This window comes from Aquila chrysaetos, chromosome 13, assembly GCF_900496995.4.
Source record: "Aquila chrysaetos chrysaetos chromosome 13, bAquChr1.4, whole genome shotgun sequence".
NCBI classification, from domain to species: Eukaryota; Metazoa; Chordata; class Aves; order Accipitriformes; family Accipitridae; genus Aquila; species Aquila chrysaetos.
The window spans coordinates 11,868,205-11,887,917 of record NC_044016.1 but is presented as its reverse complement, the minus strand read 5'-3'; the positions used below and the strand labels follow the sequence as shown (position 1 = coordinate 11,887,917).

At 37.7% G+C, this 19,713-nt stretch overlaps 1 protein-coding gene across 4 annotated transcripts in view; it reads right to left on the bottom strand.

Annotated features, from left to right (window-relative positions):
• INTS7 (integrator complex subunit 7) overlaps positions 1 to 19,713 on the bottom strand; it is a 41,793-nt gene that overhangs the window by 18,866 nt on the left and 3,214 nt on the right. For all 4 annotated transcript variants that reach the window (XR_005933818.1, XR_003926304.2, XR_003926303.2 and 1 more), the window contains exons 4-19: positions 19,173 to 19,310; positions 18,595 to 18,641; positions 17,882 to 18,081; positions 16,210 to 16,332; positions 13,443 to 13,560; positions 12,343 to 12,477; positions 11,670 to 11,767; positions 10,748 to 10,987; positions 9,877 to 10,014; positions 8,937 to 9,143; positions 5,061 to 5,255; positions 4,200 to 4,303; positions 3,741 to 3,809; positions 2,491 to 2,623; positions 1,147 to 1,245; positions 141 to 326 (exon numbers count right to left, since the gene is read on the bottom strand). Coding sequence is in view for 1 of the 4 variants with exons in the window: in XM_030035041.2 (XP_029890901.1) it covers positions 141 to 326; positions 1,147 to 1,245; positions 2,491 to 2,623; positions 3,741 to 3,809; positions 4,200 to 4,303; positions 5,061 to 5,255; positions 8,937 to 9,143; positions 9,877 to 10,014; positions 10,748 to 10,987; positions 11,670 to 11,767; positions 12,343 to 12,477; positions 13,443 to 13,560; positions 16,210 to 16,332; positions 17,882 to 18,081; positions 18,595 to 18,641; positions 19,173 to 19,310 (2,230 nt within the window). In the remaining 3 variants the exon portion in view is untranslated. The remainder of the gene's footprint in view (positions 1 to 140; positions 327 to 1,146; positions 1,246 to 2,490; positions 2,624 to 3,740; positions 3,810 to 4,199; positions 4,304 to 5,060; positions 5,256 to 8,936; positions 9,144 to 9,876; positions 10,015 to 10,747; positions 10,988 to 11,669; positions 11,768 to 12,342; positions 12,478 to 13,442; positions 13,561 to 16,209; positions 16,333 to 17,881; positions 18,082 to 18,594; positions 18,642 to 19,172; positions 19,311 to 19,713) is intronic.

Here is a 19,713-nt window from a genome sequence, read left to right as displayed (position 1 = left end):
CAGCTGTTAAGAGTGAGAGGATTACAGAAGAACGCATTCATCATTTCAACCTGAAAATTCTGCTAACCAGAGCCAAACAAAAGAGCAGGAAAATACAGCAAGAAAGCTTAAGGCTCTTCCTGGCTCTATTCTATCCATACCTTATAGTCTTGTCCAGATTTGCTCTGCAGCACTGAAGAGACATTTAGACAGACGGATTGGATTTTACGGAAAAGGCCTGGTTTAGATCCATGCTGAACCACTCCTTCCACCTTTAGGGCCAATTGCTGATTGTTCTGTACTGCAATAGGTTCTGCTGGGTTCCTCGGAGATGGGGATAGAGCAAGCTGAAACACAAGAAAACAGACCAAAATGTAGTATTATGCCTCCAGAAAAGCAAACACAATTCAAGGATGAAACCAGAACACCTTGTTATAGAAAAATTTCCAAGGAGGGGTTTGGTAGGGAAACCAGCAAATAGAAACACAGAACTTATATCTGAGACTCGTTACTATAATAATTAATAAGCATCATCAGCAATACCAGATGTGGTCTTTATATCAGTTTAATTAATTGTGCTTCCTCAAAAGAAGCGGAAAAAAGTCTTCTACAAAATATCCACAGGTAAGTATATTAAGCTGAACAAAGAAGTAAAATGCAGTAAGAGTAAATATTAAAAATCTGAAGGCTTTCACTTTTCCCAGAAAAAAGGAGCCCTTGAATTAAAAAAAAAAAAAAAAAAAGGACCACTGAAGGTCACATACAGCCATTCTTCCTCAGTCAGCTGATAAATATTACAATTTTCTTCCAAGATAGTAAACGTTGCTTTTTAAAGGAAAAGGAAAAACAATACAAGTTTATAAAAGTTGCCTTCCCAGGACTAGAACATTATTTAGCTTTGCAGAATCAACAAAAATTCCAGTTAGATTTTATCTTTAAGGCTTTGCAATCAAAGAACTGAATCCTACTTGCATAAGTCACAGCCTGGTGATTCTTAATGATCATATGTACATATTATTCAGGTTATTCCTAACAGATAAACCCAGATGCTATTTGCAGTTAAGTATCTTCACTAAAAATGCTGAAGCTTTGTGCCTTCAGTAAGGCTTTTCTCATGACATAGATGCTATAAAGAGAAATTTTAGGCCACATTTGAGCAGTACTTACCTTAATACTTGTAGACTGCAGCTTTTGAAAAAAGTACCTTTGAAATGAAAGGGGTACCTTCAACAACGCAATGACAGCATTGCACAGACAAGCTGTATGCTGTAAGAAACAGAGCCAAACTATTGAGAAAAAAATATCATTCATAGCACAGGAAAAAGACATGCACTTGAGATACTGAAGCTGCAGTAATTTCCACTAGAAGTCCAGAAATATATTTATACAGTCATAGGATAACAGCCACTATGATGACTGACTACATTCAGCCTCTCTGTTTATGTTCTGCCCTTTATGAAGAAGGTATTCTGCTCTGAAAAGAACAAGGAGTTCAAGAAAAAGAAAAATCCAAATCATTTCAGTCCTAGTACTGGAGTCAGCAGAGCAGGATCTGCTTGAAACACTCGTACACAAAACCCTCACAAACAAACTCTCAAATAAACAACAATTCCCCTTCAAGCAAACAAGGCTGACATCTACCACAACTTAATGCACTGCAGTAATTAATTTTAAGGCTCCTGTCTACTCTTCCTTTCCCCACTGCACTATACCATCCTTCTGGCTCAGGTGAGCAAAGGCAGTGCTACTGAAGTCATTGAGCTGCATTGGTACGGAGCCAGTAACAACTAAGTTTACAGGGTCTACCTTTGCTACATTTTACACAACTCATTCTTCTATTCTATTTGGAATCAGTAAGGACTGTTGAATTTAGAAACAAGGCAAATAGATGCCAGCCATGACAAATGAACTACCTTATTCCCATCAACATGCACTTCAGCTTTATGATGTTCACTAACAGTAAAAGACTAAACCACACTAGCCCTGTAAAGGCGTTTGTTATCAGCTCACTGTCTGCATTCAGCACACTTTACATTGTGTTCTCTGATGACCTGCACTGATAAGAGAAACACTATACTCACAAAACACAGTATTAACTGCCAACAGCTCAGTGACCAAAGCTAGGCTAGTGCTGGACCCTCCAGCACTGTGTGAGGTAAGGGAAAAATTCCTTCATGGCAACAGCATGGACAAAGAGAATGTGCTTCAGTATTTGCATGTGGTGAAAGATGTGACAAAGACTTCACACTGCTTTTAGGTATCTTATCAGCATCTGCTATATTCTTAGTATCAGAATTTTTAAAACATTATTTTTAATCAGACCAGTAAGGTTACAGATGTCTTCACAAACCTTTTTTGAAGTAGTTAGTCTCCACAGAGACCATTTGTGCCAGTAAGAGGTTATGTTAATTAACAGTGTGCTCTTCAATTTCTTGACTGCCATAGATACATGGAGTTGCCAAGTTTTTAGAACCTTTGTCTACAGAACATACATTTAAAACTGTTACTTGCCAAGTAAGACACAGGAGCATACTTCCTGTTGAGGGATTCCACTTCTTCCAGTACATGATTAAATACAGACATCATTCTTCTTTCATATTCACTCTCAACATGTGCTGTTCCATTTGAGCTGTATTCCTGGAAACTAAATAATAAAGCTTTTCATTGTGTCTAACATACTTTCCTCATCGTAATGTGGGAGGCTTACTCCCAGACAAGTCCAAGACCATCCTCTGTAACAACTTGAAATCCATTAAGAAATAACTATGTCTTTCAAACTGTTTACTCTGTTTCATTATTATTTTTCCACTATAAGACTTGCCCTTTATATTTAATCCCTTTCTTAACTACAGTTTATACACCACTTTGTCCCCACCCTCTCTTACTTGAAGCACTTACAGGTCTAACAGACTCAGCATGCTTAATTGCCCTAGCTTTTATTTAAGCCTGCAGTGTTTACAATGTTTTTAAAAGTCTCACAACTCAAGGAAAAGCAAGAACACCAGTCAGAGTTAAGACTAAATCTGGAAGTTTATAATCTCATGCTTCAAATACAATTCCATCTCCTAGATACCTAATGTTTTGAAATCAACAGCTTCATACTTTTTACAAGTATGATTAACACATCTTCTAAGCAATGCTTAATTCATAATGAGGACAGTCACTCAGAATGTTCACTTCTATTTCCAGTTATAAAATCACACATTTAAGAAGATGTTTATCCACATTATCTTCCATTTAATCTCAGCCTGGGAGTTTTCAAGTGTGATTCAATTCCTAGGTACTTCAATGTGATTTTCTAGTGGGTATAAGTTCGCTGTTAAAGAAGAGCCAGAGGTGATAGATTTACATTAGAAGTTTAAACTAATTTAGTGCATATATTTTCAGGACTCTGAAGGAAACTAATGTGCGCTTACAAGTGCAAACAGTAGGTATGGGAGCTAATGCAGAATGACACAAGTTAATATAGGTAGCTAAAGAAGAGATTAAAAGTTGTTTTTTAATGTAATGCAAGTCTATATTTAAGACAAGTCCAGTATAGTGCTCTCAAAAACAAAATCAGTGTAGGATGCAGAACCCAAAACACAGTCCCTAGCCTGCCAAGTATAGCACAGCAGCAACAGGTCCTCAGGCCTGCCCAGAGTAGAATTAGAAGGGTCTACTGAGAAACTTTCTGAACATCCTTTGAATTCCCTAGGCTTAAAGCCCCAAGGATTTAGAAATAAATAGCAAAGGAGTAGAAAGTTAACTATCAAACCTACCTTGTAGATTCTGGATCCAAAATCAGAGCTTCTATTGCATGTGAAATCAACAGGCAGCTCTGCTGTTGTCTGATATTAATACTAAGGAGTTAAAAGACTTAAAGGTGGCACCTAAAACAAGAAACATAGTATATTTGCTGGCACTTTTCCTTATTTCTCTAGCTTTTGTGAAGTAATCCTACAGTCATTACTCCTTTAGTAAACACAGAGCAAGAACTATGAAAAACCCAAGTTTTATGCTGTTGCAATTTTTGTGTCATAATTTGTTCATAAAGTAATTCCAAACAATAGCATGGCAATGTTTATTTCCAAATAGGTTTTAAGCAATTGGCACCTAATTTTATATTACTAACTGCTTCAAAATGACTGTGCTAGTCTTCATAGAAAAGAGGATTGTTAAGCTTCGTGCTGTCCACATGAGAAGGAAAGTGGACAAATTCTAAGATTTTAAAAGGATACAGTTCTACATTCCTTAGAGTTGCTGAGTCTGCATCAAAAGATGACTGATACAGATCTCCATACCGTGTAGCCAGGTTTCGGAATTCTTCCATTGAGTGTTTCATCTATAGAGACAATGTTACTAGTCAAAAAAAACAAATCAAAGCAAAACAAACAAAATCCCACACATCCGGAAAACCACTACACTGTAACATACAACTGAAGGAATAAGACAACATATTCTGACAAAATACATAAAGCTGTTGCTTCTTCACACAGATAAAAATCACCAAAGTGACAGACTATTATCCACACATTAAACAGGTATTTGTCCTGTAACACAGCACTAACATACCCTCCTTGGGTTAAAAATAAAGCAAACAAAAGAAAAGTGGTAAATCAAACTGCTCTGTCTTTCAAAGACTACCCCCTGACTCCTTCTTGCAGACTATATGCACTTTAGAAGCAGACTGTCTTGGTGTTCTGTACCGTGTCAAGTCAGTTGCCACCACTCAAAAGGGGTTGCAGTATGATCCTAAAGTATATATTCTTCCTTAGTGTAATCACAGTATCTGAGGTATTTCAGAACAAGGTGTGAAAGGTCTTGCTGCAAGTTTAAGCATACTGAGTGGCTTACTACACACATATTGTTGAAAGCTGTGCACGTGAATGTCTGAGAAAACATATGTACATGCTCAGCTTCAAAATACGGCCTGCTACGGGCAGACATTTTTATAGCTACAGGTGAAAACCAAGACCCACTATTTAGCAAAACTCTTCACTACCACTTTTCACTTCTTTCGTCAGATATGTTTGCTGAAAAGCAAAATGAATACCAGAGTCATAAACATAACTGCACAAGAGTGGAACAAGAACACATGCCTGGTTAGAGATGCGTCCACACCTTTGGAGATCATTTCCTGATGTCATAGCAATCGTTGTGGCAATAGCTGGTGGTGGACTTGTTTTTAGGCTGTTGCAGGTACAAATAAGTTGAGAAAAAGCTTGCAGAAGGTCAATCCTGAGTTTCACAAATCCACACTGAAAACTCAGAGGATTAAGTGGCGTACTAGCAGCCTGAAACACAGCAATAGGAATGTTGGCAATCTAGGTCAAAAGCAAACATGATAAAAAAAACTTTGCAATGTCACTGAACTGTCTCATCAGACAAGTGAACCCTACAGTTCAATTCTAAAAGCTGTTTTTTTAAAACTACATTTAACAGATTTGCTCAATTTAAATCATACTGAATATAAACAACACAGAAGTTAGGTAATTACTAATCCATATTTCAAGCGTACCACCCTTGCAACAAATGTGACTTACGCTGCTATGATGCTATTAGGGCACCTATCTCCTCTTTTTCCAAGGCCAAGCCATTAGGTTTCAAGTGACATTAGTCCAGACAGTCCTTACCATAAGAGAGTGCACACTGAATTGGAAGGCAAACAGAAACACAAAGGACTGAAAAAGTGATTCTCTGCATCAGCCAGATGAGAAAGAATTGGCTAAAGTTACCTGCAGCAAGAGGAAGGGGTGATAACCTTTGATTTTTTTGGAGCTGTGAAATGGACAGGAACATGACAAAGGCACTGAACCTTGCATTTGATGAAGGCAGAGACAAAGTTCAGTGACAACTAAGATCAGTTAATAAGAGAACTCCAGGTGGGTAGACATGCTGCTAGTGTTTAGAAACTATGGTTCCGTGAAAGTTCGCTTCCTAAGAGCTTATTCTGACTTGTACAAGCATCTGTGACAGCTTAGGACATCCAGGAGGGGGTGAACTGCAGTATTCAAGATTTCATACTAATTAAGCCAAAAATCCACTACTTATTTTTCTTATACTGTTGGCTTTTGAGAAGAGTACACTTTTTTCTTTAAGGGGGAAAAAAAGGCATCAGCAAAACAAAGCACTGGAACCTTCTCTTACTCAGAGAATAGAAGTATGTTAAACTCATGCATGTCTTCTCCAGTGCTTCTTATTCAACAGAAAAGGTCACTTCCGGAAGCAAGAAGTTACAACCCATCCCAAAACCTTACCAAGAACCATTTCTTTGCTGGCAGGAAAGCAACAAACTAGTTTCTCACAAAACATCACATCATCTGAGAACTGGCCCACTATTGACTAAAGTGAGGAAACATCAGCCAGCTGCAACCACTTTAAACATATTGAGCTAGATTTCAACCAAAGAAATAAGGCTATTTCATCACTTGAGCCATTCAGCCCCTCTTGTCTACCACTTTGGTTTCCCTTCTCCAAGGGCATAAAAAAATCCCTTTTGAATGGAAATTGTTCAGTTTATTCTGCAAGGGTGGTTTCAGAAAACCGTCTGTGGAAGAGATTGCACTGCACTGTAATTGCTTGACAGAGACTACATGCTTTTATAAAGAGTATAAAGTTCCAGTACTTATATCAGAAAATCCAGACATTTTTAGTAGCACAAATTGGACTTGATTCTTGTAAATGGAAGTACAAGCTTGTTTCATTAATACTGCAATTTACCTTATCTGCTACCCATATAGCTGTGGGCAATGAGTTACAATTCTTCTTTGAAAATGAAAGAGTTCTTTGGCTCAGACAAGTTCTTCAAACACCACCACCACTTGTTATCCACATATTTGGAGTTAGTGCTACTTAATCAATGTTATATTAGTGCATTTTTCAAGTTCTGTATCATCTCTAGATTACCAGCAGTGAAAAAATAAGCACAATGCTTCCAATGAGATGCATGTTCTGTGCCAGAAAGAGCAGGTCCTATTCAAAACCTCTGCTAACTATACAAGCAAGTACACAGTGAGACAGATGGGGAGTGTGGCCAATACGCTCTATGACAAGTCCCTGCCCTCCCTCCCCCACCTCTCATCCGTAAAGTAATGGGACTTTCTTCCTCAAGTGGACTAACTCACATGAAAGAACATTTTGCATACAGCAATGCAAGACAGACAGTTGCATGTATACCAAGAAAGAACTGAGATATCTTCTGACAAAATCAGAAACGGTCTGAATATTTCATCATTCCTAAAAACTGGGCTGACTGAACATCTGCAACAGATTTACCAGCGCAGTGTCTTCCAGTTACAAAGCTGACAGCTACACAGGGTTCATCATATGTACTAATACCCTGTGGTACCAACAGTGCTGAGTCATGCTGTACACTGACACAGCAGCAACAGTAAAGCTGAAGTCAGAAGAAAGAGACAGCAAAAGTCTTCAGCAGTAAGACTATCATGTGCACTTTATGGCACTTTGCTCCCCTTTGAGGTGCCAAGTTCTGTAGATGCAAGCAGCGAGTGGCTCCTCTTACAGCTGATACACTCAAGCATGGTTAGGAATTTGTCCAGAGCAATGCAAAAAGTCAGCAACAGCCAGCAATAAAACCCAATTTCATCTTCTCTAGCCCTCCAAAACCTGTACTCGCTCTTCTGGACCAAAACAACCCACAAGGAAGGTATTGCACCCAGAAAAGCACTATGTGCAACATGCAGGAAGTGAAGTCAGCAGAGCAGATGAGGACAGGAATCCTTCAATAGAAGAAAAAAAAAAAAAAAAAAAAAACAACCACAAAACAAAAAACTCTAGGGAAAGGCTAATTAAATTACTGAATCACAGAATGACCTATTTAAGCAATTTATTCTCCTGCCTGTATTAAATATTAACATCTAATTAGATGAGCCCCCCCCCCCCCCCCCAACGTATTCTAGATGTTAGAGAAATCTTGAAACGTTGAATTAAAAGCCTTATTCACTCAGCTAACAAGTTAAAGACAAATCCTTCAGGAACAATGGAGCTTTCTCTCAGAGGACAAGGGTGTAAAATTTATGTCCTTCCTGTTTATTCAGGGACAGTTTATTAATAAACAGTAATATCTGAACTTTACTAAACACTAACATCTGAATTGTCATGCCACTGACAGTTCCAATAACTGGGGGGGGGGGGGGGGGGGTGAAGGAAAAAAAAAAAAAAAGCAGCTTCATTCAAAAGACATGCAGAAAACTGAATGTAAAGATTTCTTCACGGAAACTAAAATATAGAAGAAAGTATTGTGTGAAGCTCGATCATCTTTTGTCAAGAATGAAATTCACAGTAAGAACCAAAGGTCCATGTTCATTAATGCTTTTTTTGTTTACATTCACAGACATCACACACACAGCTTCTTGCTATTTTTACCGCTTCAGAGAAGCAGAAAGTATTTACATAAAAGCAGGTACTATCTGAATTCTGCTGATTTGATGGGATTGGATTGTCCTCCCTCCTCTTACTAAATTGGTGTTGCCTTGTTGTTAGGATTCCATAGGATCACACTGTCAAATACAAGGCAACATGAACTCAGCAGGAGAGGAAGACAATTAAATCCTTCTCCATAGCTCAAAAAGATAGCAGCCAATTTAGAAAAATTCCCAGGCTTGACTATTACAGTAGCATTTATTCAGCCAAGACAAGGAGTGGAAAATTTTTTAAGTACTGTAACTTTAAAAAAGATCTGTCACGTATCATATGATTTGATCAAGGCAGGAAGTCCGGGGAGGGAAGAAAAGAAAAAAGAGAAGTTTAGCTAATCACACTTAACTGAGCTACAGGATCTTCTCTCTGAAGATGCAGTGTTACAACTGGCTCTTCCCTGCAGTCCTCTCACAAAAAGAGTCTGGCAGATGTCAGACATCTTTTAAAACTCTTCAGAGGTTTAAAGAACAGAAACCAAACAGACCTGCTGCAGTATACAGAAACATCATCACTAAATTAGAAGATTATGTGCTAACCGTCAGTGATGCTATTCCTTTGTGATAGGATTTTAGAGCTTCAGCAATACAAGAAAGCGCTGAGCTGTAGTTGTCCTCCTGCAAACCTGTCAGACACTGTTCTGCATGAGAGAACTCCTTCAAACTGTTCAGCCAGAAGTAGAAGTGTTCTGAAGCCACTTGAGTCAGCAGGCTTTGATACAGTTCTCTGGCCATGTCATGGTTGCCCTGTAATGACAAGAATGTTTCTAAGAGGGAACGTGAAAGAAGGCTGTGGGTTTCTACAAAACAAATACAAACAGGAGAACAGTAACATCTCCAGAATTACTCTTACTTTAAAAATACAAATCATGGAACTTCTTCCGATCATTTGATCATGACAATCCCAACAATAAAATAAGCATTTGTGCTTTTCTTTATTGAAATATCAGCTTGTATAAAGTATAGTACTTATTTACACAAGATAATTCAACAAGATGAGAAACAAATACCAAAACTTACCTTTACCCCAGCATCTCATACAAGGGTTTCTACGTAATTCTAACCCCAGCTGTGACTTTACTGAGGGGAAGAGGGAAAAAAAAAGGATCTTTTTCTTCCTTTCTCCACATTGAAGAAAGAGAAGCACACATCAGGATGGCCTATATCACCTTCTAAAGAACAGCTAGACAATGCAGATTAGGCATGTGCTTAAGAAAGTATCACGTCATTACTTCCTTCTCAAATACTTCAAAAAGACAAGTGAAAAACCATCCTGATGGGAAGACTGCCCTAAATGGCATATATCTGAATCAGCATTCCAGGGAATTAAGAGGGAAATTTTTTTTTTGCCCCCCCCCCCCCCCCCCATTTCCTCCTCCCAAGTCCTACCATTTTCCTTACTTTCTTTTTCCAGTTCAAAGAAATCACCAGCATCCTTCCAACCACATAAAGCCATTCTCCTCCAGGTATTTTCACTTACCATTCTGGAAGCCTGCCTCGCTATCCTGTAGGCTGTCCATCCATTGGAGGCATTCTCAAGCTGCTGTTTGATAACAGTTTTGACTTCTGAAGACAAAGCTTTCTGACTGGAAACAAATATCACTGTGGCAAGAGAAACCTAATGAAGAGTGGAGGGGTGAGAAAGAAGGCTATATTTCAGGAACTAAACAAAACAAGAAAAAGCCAATTCTGTTTCCTAAACTACCAGAAATTATGTGCTTGATTTTGGACTCAAAACGATGTAGAAGATTACATATACATTTTAACTAAGGAACTTTTCTCAGTCATATATCTTTAAGTAGTTATGGCAATCCAAGTATTTCTTGTAGATGAAAGTCACTTTTACTTAAAGAATCTTTACTGTGGCTTTTAACTGAGATATTTTGAATGGTCCAAATGAATTAACAGGAAGCTTGTAATTTCTTTCTTAAAATTCAAATTCATTTCCAAATAGATGTGATAAAAGCATTTTTCATCTCTCACAGTATATTAAAAGTCATGGCCATCAGAGTACCATACATAAATTGAGCTAACTGCCATTTTGTTTTTCTATAACCATTATTTTACAGCTATCCTAGTAATTTCAATAGCTATATTTGTCTGAACAGTGCCATCTACTGCAAAATCTAACGGAATGCACTGCATAGTTCAGCTCCATCTATGAGATATTTCGACATTGAATACTGACATATGTAGTCAAAAGTTAAAGCAAAACTGAAAATAGTGGCTATAGACTGGCACATCAACTTGGACATAACAAATGGCTTAGCTGCCTTTTTAAATAAAATCTACCTGCAATAGTTTATACAGACTTTATGCATCAAGGGCTATTCACAAGAAGGAGGTCTTACCAAGAGTTCCTGTTTTTTATCTGTGGCAGATCGTCCAATTAATTTATAGAGGTCCATTAGGTCTCCTAGCATCCCATCTGCTAAGACAGGCAGCTGCATGGCAATAGCTGCTAAACAGTGGCACATGAGAATCCTAGCAGCATCCTGGGCACTGTGCAACTGGGTCAGCAGGGATTCAACTACTGACTGGCTCAGGTGAGGACGGCACTTGACCAGCTTCACCATACAAGTTAAAGTGATCTGCAATTCACACAATCAACAGGTACAATAAACACAATGTCTACTTAAAAATAAAAAAAGCCAGACACGCTTATCTGCAAGTATCATTACAGAAATATAGAAGATCTGGTATTTTCACAACCACATACTCTACAAAAGATGAGATTTTTCTAAGAGCCCAAGGCTCTGTCGCTGAGCTCACAGCACAAAAACATATCACAAATTCAAGAAATTATAGTCTTCTTTCTCATACCACCAGCCTTTACAGGTAAATAACTAGATGAAATTACTGGCAGCAGCTTATGAAGTGGGAAAATAAAAATAATAGTTTGTAGAATTGTTGTAATCATGTACATTGCATCCCCATCTCCAAAAAGCAGGTTCTCGCCAAGATTATCTTTGTCTTCCAGGGACACCTCCATCCCATGTTCAAGTTCATGTTTTATTACAGCTGTTCCTCTGAGGAATGCATTTTTTCTTCCACTTACTCTGGAGCTGAGGAGTTGCACTATAGTTGTGCTCAGTTTCTCTACCGCTCTGAACTCCAATTATGGGCAAAACATAGAAAAAAATAAAAAATCTTCATTTCTTTCCAGTACATTACACTTGCACCAGAAAGGATGTGGTGCACACTAGCCTTTCTGTTATAGAAGCTATTACTATAACTTACAGCTGTGCTAGGGGAAGACAACAGTAACATCACCTTTAAGGTTGCCTGAGCTCCTGGACTGTCATCTTGACTACAAAGAACAAGAAGAGCTTCTAAGCCAAAAACTGCATCTTGCTCCAAAGGCAGAAGATCTAAGAAAAGAAAAACAGAGTAAGTTAGTTCCCTGTTAAGTTTTCTGACCATAATTGGTGTAATGCTTGCACTGGTGTTGCAGTCATGACAGATAAGTATCTTCCTAATACTTCTGCCTTACCTTATTTTGATTAGAAACAATTCTGCCACTCCAAGTCTCAGGTAACTATTCAGCAGTCACACCAACTGTGACAGTTGTAGAGCATGCATACATCTCTGGACTAAGACTTCTAAATGCCCTGTTATTCTTTTGCAACAGGCTTTGTACAAAGAGTTTTCAAAGGTTGACAAACAATTCACTAATCTTACAGCAAAGGTAAGACAAGCATTTATTTAGCACGAGTTCTACTGTGCCCAGTAATTTTCTGTAAATTAGACGAAGATGGAATCTTCCCGATCATTCATAAAATCATACAGAATATTTTCTACTAGCTTATAGTCCCCATTCTCCCTAACCAGCATGCAGGATCAGACAGATTTAGAGACAGGTTCACAGACAAGACCAGTTAATACATGTTAAGTGCATAAGCCTGACTGTAAACAGACACATTTCATTGTCCTTGCTTTCTTTTACCTTTTTCCTGACAAGAGGCTGATATATTAGTCAGAATTCTCACACCATGAGCTGCAATGCCACGGTTATTGTGGTAACAGCACTCCTGTGCCAGTTTTACTAAATCAAATGATCTTGCAGTTGTAGCTGCTGTTCCTAAATAAAGACAAGGCAAACATGACATAAAACAGCACAGTCCATAATTACACCACAGATCTTTCCACGTACATTTCTGCAAAAAACCTACATTGACTTAGGATTAACTTTTTTTTTTTCATATGTTTAAAGGATAGGATGGAAACATATCTTTCTCTCTCCACACGCAAACAGAGGTTCTCCCCTCCATTCCTAAACACTATACAAGTTAGACACACATGAGAAAGAATATTTGGGTCTAAAGGCTGATGTTTCAGGGACTCAGAGAAATATTGCCTTAAAAAATATATCTGATTAAAAAAAGCTGGTGAGCATATTAAGACATGCCAGAGTGACTGAAGAGGATGTACTCCACTTCTGCAGCCCACGTAGTTGGGCTCATAATACTCATTAGGGCTGTGTGGCTTTCAAGAAGAAAGAAGAAAACAGTATGATCACCATTTTAAGAACAAGACACCTTGAATTACTTTAAAATGTCTACCTTTTTCTCCAAAATATAATCACAAGGCAGAAAGGTTCATCTGGTACTGAAGCAGGTCATTCCCACAAATGTGGCATAGCTTCACTGTGCCAGGGTAATATGCCAGCCCATTAACTCTCCATGCTACTCAAAAACCATGCAAATCCATGGTTTCAAAGCACCTTAAGCAGAATGCAGGTCAGCCATTTGAGAGGCATCACATTTCTTTGTTTTATGAAGAAAAGTTGAAGACCCAAAGGTAAAAAACCCTTTCATATAGCACATTACCCACAAAATCCAGAACAGAATCTTAGGCCATAACTATTCATGGGTATACAGCATTCCATTTTAAGTTTACCTACGATGAACACAGTCTCTCAGCTGTGTTCTGAAGTTCAACAATAGTTTAAGAATATGCTACAAAGTGTTTAGATGAAACTGATTAGCAGTAGGTAGCCAACCCATTATAAATGTCAAAGATAATCATCTAATCTAGTTTTCTTACCTGGAGCACTGCTGAAGTACTGTTTAATGGCAATGGTCCCTGATAATGTGGAAAGAACAGATAGCATCCCCAGTTTCAAGCTGTCATAAGGAGTGTGAAGAGCAGATTCACAGAGTGCCTAAAGATTAGCAGGAGAAAAGATACAGAGGGAAGGAAGTCCCATCAGCTATCTGTATTAAATGTTTAGTTGCACTTGTCTGTGAAAAGTTTTGAGAGTCAAGATTTTTCCACAGAAAATACTATACTGAAATCAAAAGTTAGAATCATGTCCTGAAGCATCTGTTTTAGTAGACTGAGTACATGGCTTGCAAAAACAGCGACAGTGGGTCTCATATACTAGGAAAAGCCAATTATAAGTCATTTACTAATTAAAAAAAAAAAAAAAAAAATCAGTGGCAAAAATATTACCAGGTCTCATTGATCAAATATTGCAAAAGATTTTAAGACAGTTCTCCAGTCTTAGAGGTATACTGATTATTTTGCCTTATAACAATCTGCAGGGTTTTATGTAAGTATCTCTGTAGAGCAAAGTTTCAAGTGTCATTTCCTTTAACAGTCCTGGTGTCCAACAGCATACAGTTTAAGTTTCTTGATAAATATCTTAAAGCGTATTTTATTTTTTAACTCATGTATAGTAGAGCTCCTGTCATACTTTTGTGCCTTTTGCCAGATCTTCTCAGGCCTTATCACATCTAGACTGGAATAACGCACACTGTTTTCAGATTCGCTATGCCAACACTGTCCACATTTTAGTCATTCACTGGTTTTGGAGGCTTTTTTAGTCAACAAGAGAAAGCAATACAAGACACAAATGGAAAATGTAAGTATATTCTGCCTCAGAGAGTGCCAAAGCTGAACAATAACATCCAGTAACTGAATAAAGAAAAACAAAACACAGAATTAGTTCCACAGAACAAATAAAAACCCCATATATTGTTCTTACCAGGCATACATGTTCTTGAATGGTGTAAGGGTTAAATTCTAAATAAATTTGTAATTTGTACCAACATAATATTTTGCTAATCCACTGAATAGTATGGCATCAACTGACAGAAAAAGATACAATGATTAGGGTTGAAAATGAGTCTTGATGTCTCCCAAGACACTGATGTTTTACTCCAGTGCTATTAGATCACCACTCACAGAGCACATTTGAAACAGTAACTATGAAGCATGCCAGGAGCACAGAATTAGCAGGATGGACTGCAGACCGCTTGTTACTTTCGCAGTCAGTAGGAAGACTGCTCCAAGCATCAACAGCGGCAGCTTCTCAAGCTGATGCCTAGAAATCAGTGAAGTCTCCACAATTCAAAGACCAAGCCTCCTATCTGACCTACACAGACAGACCCAAAATGCTGAAGAAGTTAACACTGCTGAAACTCTCGTTGGTAAAAAGATACAAGAAGCAGGTTGAGAAAAGGAGGGTCTGTTCCAGTCCCTGTTGTATAAACATTACAAAGTCATTTAAATATATGGAAAAGAGTTGCCCAACTCAAATTGTTGACTTTATATTTCAGAAGTCAAAAAAACTCTCATTACTTCTGCATGCCATTCAGCAAGCAGTAACAAGCTTCAGTCAATTAATTTTGTTCTAACCCAGTCACTGGTTTAGTTCCAACATTAGCGGAACTTTTTCCTGTGCATTTCAACCATCAGGACACCTACTTTAAGACACTACATAACGATGAAAGCCATGTTATCAACGTCTCTCACTTGTATTGAGATAACTACCAACCAGGCATAATGGTATAGAGTAGGATTTTGAGTGCAAAGAATCCATAAACCATTAAAGCAATCCCTTAAAATTCCTAAAAGAAAATGAATTTCTGATATTAATCCGTCATGAAGAATAAAGCAGTTCACTAAAACAAAAACATCTGCACACTCCAAATCATCTTAGCTGACAATCGGAGACAAAGCAAAACGTGCTTTTTCTCACGATTATTAACAAAAATCCAGTTTTTCCTCCCAGCTGCTTTATGCTCCAACAGCATGTAGCAAAAGTAGCTTCCAAGAGTAGCAAAACCAAAGACGACCCAGAAAAGTAGAGCTATAAGCCTGTGCCATTAAGTTCATGAAACATTTACTTTGCCATTAATCTAACCTGTAGTTATTTTCTATAGTCATTTCTACCAGAAAAAGGGAAAGAAAAAACGTTCATATGCAACTGCGATTGAAAGAAAGTAGTAATACTATCTACAATTTAACAACTGTTTCCCCAAATAACACAGATGCACTATAAACACCTTCTAGGGTCTCAGTCATACAACAGGAGTCACAAAGATACTGTTGAAAATGAGCCATTAATCCTAAGAAATGAAGCAAAAATTACATTTGTCCTTTCAAGTATAGCTGGCTGGATGACATGCTTTGACAAATGCCAGAGAGACTCAGTGTTACATGAGAGCATTAATACATACTCAGTATTGTAAGATTAATGAACATTCAGCTCTCATGCCTATTATCTTAGATGAGTTTGTCAGATGGAAAAATTACTTCCTTACTATAAAAAGGCCTACAACGTGACACATGCCTTTCCTCAGTTATAATACTTCAACTTATGGGTCAACCTATCCAACTCCAGATATTCTATGATTCTATAAACTGTTCATTAATACTTGCCTCCTCTGCGTGGCAGAGTAACCTAACTTATGGATATGGAGATGTATGTTCTTCCTTCTTTTACCTCCCAAAGTGTTCTTCTGGAAAGAATTCTACAACTAATTGCAAAGTTTCATAATAAACTTTAGCTTAAAAACATATAAACCTGAATATTTTCTCTGCTCCATGTATGTGGTGTCTTGTTGGCCAACAACTTTAAATCTTGGATTGCAAGTCTCTTCACAGCCTTCCTGGGGTCATTCTTCAAGTACTGCAACAAAAGCTGGATCTGCAACAAAGTAAATTCATTGTTTAAGAGATGCTACTAGAAGGAAGCCTTTTCAAAAGTACTCATGAAGAAATTTTGAGCATACTCAGCCAAAACTAACTTGCCTTATTTGCCTGATCACTTGCCACATGGAAAAGCCCCTACTTAGGCTGTGATGCCATGGCAACCTAAAACAGTCTGACAGCCTATTTCTACCACCCTGCTCTCCTTGTTCACGCACCCTTCTCTACATCACCCTGAATACCTCAGAGCCTTCAGTCCTGTTTCAGCACTCACAGAAATGCCAAAAAAACCTCCAAGAAGCTCAGGAAACACCTTATACTGTCATTATGCTATTAGCAAGTATTCTGGGCATTTGATGCCAATTCAGGTGTCTGCATGATCTGCAGTTAACAGATAGCAACACAGAGATACCTTGTATGCCTCAGTAGTTGCCAAAAACAACCCCAAAAACCCAACCAAACAAAAACAACCCTTACCACCCCCTCCGAAGCATTTATCTCAAATTAAGTGACACTTAACTGCACGTCCTTTGTTGTGTTTATTTCCTGCAAATTTACAGAGATGGAATTAGCCAGCACATGAAAAAGCATGAACATGCCAGCCATGGTTTTGCTCTCCATCCCCACCCTGGCTACATCACTTTTAAGCAGCATTGGCTGTGGTGTTGCAGAAATACAGCCTAAATCACCATGCTTACCGCCATAAAAAAACCAAAACACATCAAGTGTTCTAATGTTTCAGTTGGCTTAGATTTAGTACTACCAAAAGCATCCTCTGAAATACAGAAATCAGCCATACCAAAAAGAAGTTTCAGACAGATCAATGCCATTAGTCTAATAGTAACAGACACCAGCCTTCCATAGCTGTACAGGATTGAAAGAGAGCAAATAGATTTTCATGACTACTTTACAAGGATTAGTTAGATGAATCTCAAATGTCACTGTGTTCAGACCTGCTATATAAATTACGTCCATAAAGCACATTATCAGAACATAAAAGCATTGTATTTTTCCATCACTGCTTTCCCACAACTTGACTTATAGTCCTAAATTATAGCAACAGATTAAAATCCCTCAGAGTTCTTCAAGAAATACTTTTTTAAATGCACTCTATGCTATTGAAATACTCATTTGCTTGCATGCAAGGAAGGCAAAAGGCATACCCCACAACCCAAGAGAATATACAGCAGTGAGAAGTGAAGCCTGGGTTCTACAGGTAAGAAAATGTTTTCAGGAAAAATCAGGGTATTTGCTTTCCTAAGTGCTGATTGATTCTAGTTGATTTCAATCCCAGCTGGTTTAAAGGAAGACAGGTTATATATGTAAAGAAGGGTTCCTGTGTTTGATGGAGTTATCTGGAAATGGGACCAGAGAGGGCAAAAAAAATGAAAGTAGCAGCAGTTTTCAGGGTATTCTTTCTCTATAGCACATAGAACCAACCATCCTAGCATATCCACCGTGATTTATTTTTGGCATCAGCTAGAATCTGAGGTTTTTTTAAATGTACTTTGTACTTTAAGTTGAAGGAATTAATTAGGAAGAATTACCTGTTTAGGAATGTCAACCAATGAAGAAGCAGCAAGCAGAGTAAAGGTGTGCAGAGTAACAATGACCATCTTGGTAGAGGGATATGATGTTACCAGCTGCTGAAGCAGCTGCCGGGAGCTGGAGGCCAGGCTAGCATCATGATGCATGTGCTGTAGAATAGGTATCAACTTCAATTTCAAGTCCACAGGTGTGGCCAAACCTGCAACAAGAAAGAGAAACTTAGGCAGAGTGTTAGTCCTTTGTACTGCTTCTGGCAGTATTGAGGCACACAATACATCTGCATTGCTACCACTGCTGAATGCAGATTGTGCAGACACCTGCATTAACTTCAAATAACTCATCTACCAGCTAGCAGCATAACAACAGTGGTATCAAGCACTTTCATGGTTCTTTGAGAAGGTTGCTCCTTGCTTCATTACAGGTAACACACGTGTTAACTCACCTGAAGCAACCTGTGATAGTCTATGTAAGTTTATTCATCATACTATAGACGAGCTTTTATTCTTTACCAAACAAGTGTTTTGGAAACTTGGATTTAAGAGGACACAAGAGACAGCGATTATATTATTGGTTAGCTAATTTAATTTAAAAACTGGAATCATCTGAGGATAAGGGCAACAGCATTCTGATATCCGACATTTACATATGGATAATAAAGAATTCTCAGAGAAATTAGAGCTTTTCCCTTTTATCATTCAATATACATATGTACCTTGAATCATCTCACTGATTTTATTACATATTCCAGCAGCAAAATCCCTGTAGAGAAAAGACAAAGTACCAGGTGAAATGAAAAATAAACAAATAAATAATTAAAAATTAAAATCAACTGACTACCAAACATTGTGTTTTAACAATAAAAACTTTCAAAAAAAGAGTACTTGCCAAGACCTAAGTTGTTTTAGAACCCCTGCACATGGGCATGACCAAATGATAAAATGGAAGCTTTAAAAAAAAAAAAAAAAAAAAAAGAAGTATCAAAGTGACAAGCAGCACTACCTTTTGTTCCCTAATGTAATTTCTGTAAAATAATCCTTGATTAAAGCTGCTATTCCACTTTGTGTTCCCATATTTATGATCTTCCCATTACTATTTTAGAAAGAAAAAAAATAAAATCTATTAAACCTGTATTCAGATTTCTTTACAATACTGTTATCACACATAATTAAATGTTTTGCTATAAATGACATGGTTAGCACTACAGAAGGAAATATTAATGTTTGTGAATGCCAGTGTCAATGGAGTTTCCATTCTCTGTAACATGAAAAACTGAAAAAAATTACATCTTACTTTGATTGTGCAGAAAAGTTGGCAGCAGCAAATATAGCAGCTTCAACTTCCACGTTATCATGGGAATCCAAACTCTGACGAATACTGTGATGTGCATTCTTCCTTTCTGGAATAATAGATGCCATGCTGCCCAACATCCTACAAAAATAAATCACAGCAAATCAGGAAGAACAATGATCATGAAGAAATGCAAGATGAAACTAAATAGAAACATTAAAGGACTGGTTAAAAGACTATTTTTATATGAATATGTGCTCTTACGTGTCTATTACAGAAACAAATGCTAAAAGTAGGCATATATTTAAAAGGTAACAAATTTTGTCATGTGGGTTATATCAGTGGTTTAATAAAAAATAAATTATATTGTGATACCTTTTAGCTTGAAATGAGCATAGTGAGAAACGTACCAAGAATTCTTATAAAATTACAAGTGCGCTATGGCACTGGGAACAAGTATTTAAGATGCTTTTACATTCCAGCTCTGGTATCAATACGATAGATTTAATACTAAAATGTACTGATGGCTATTTTCAGACACATA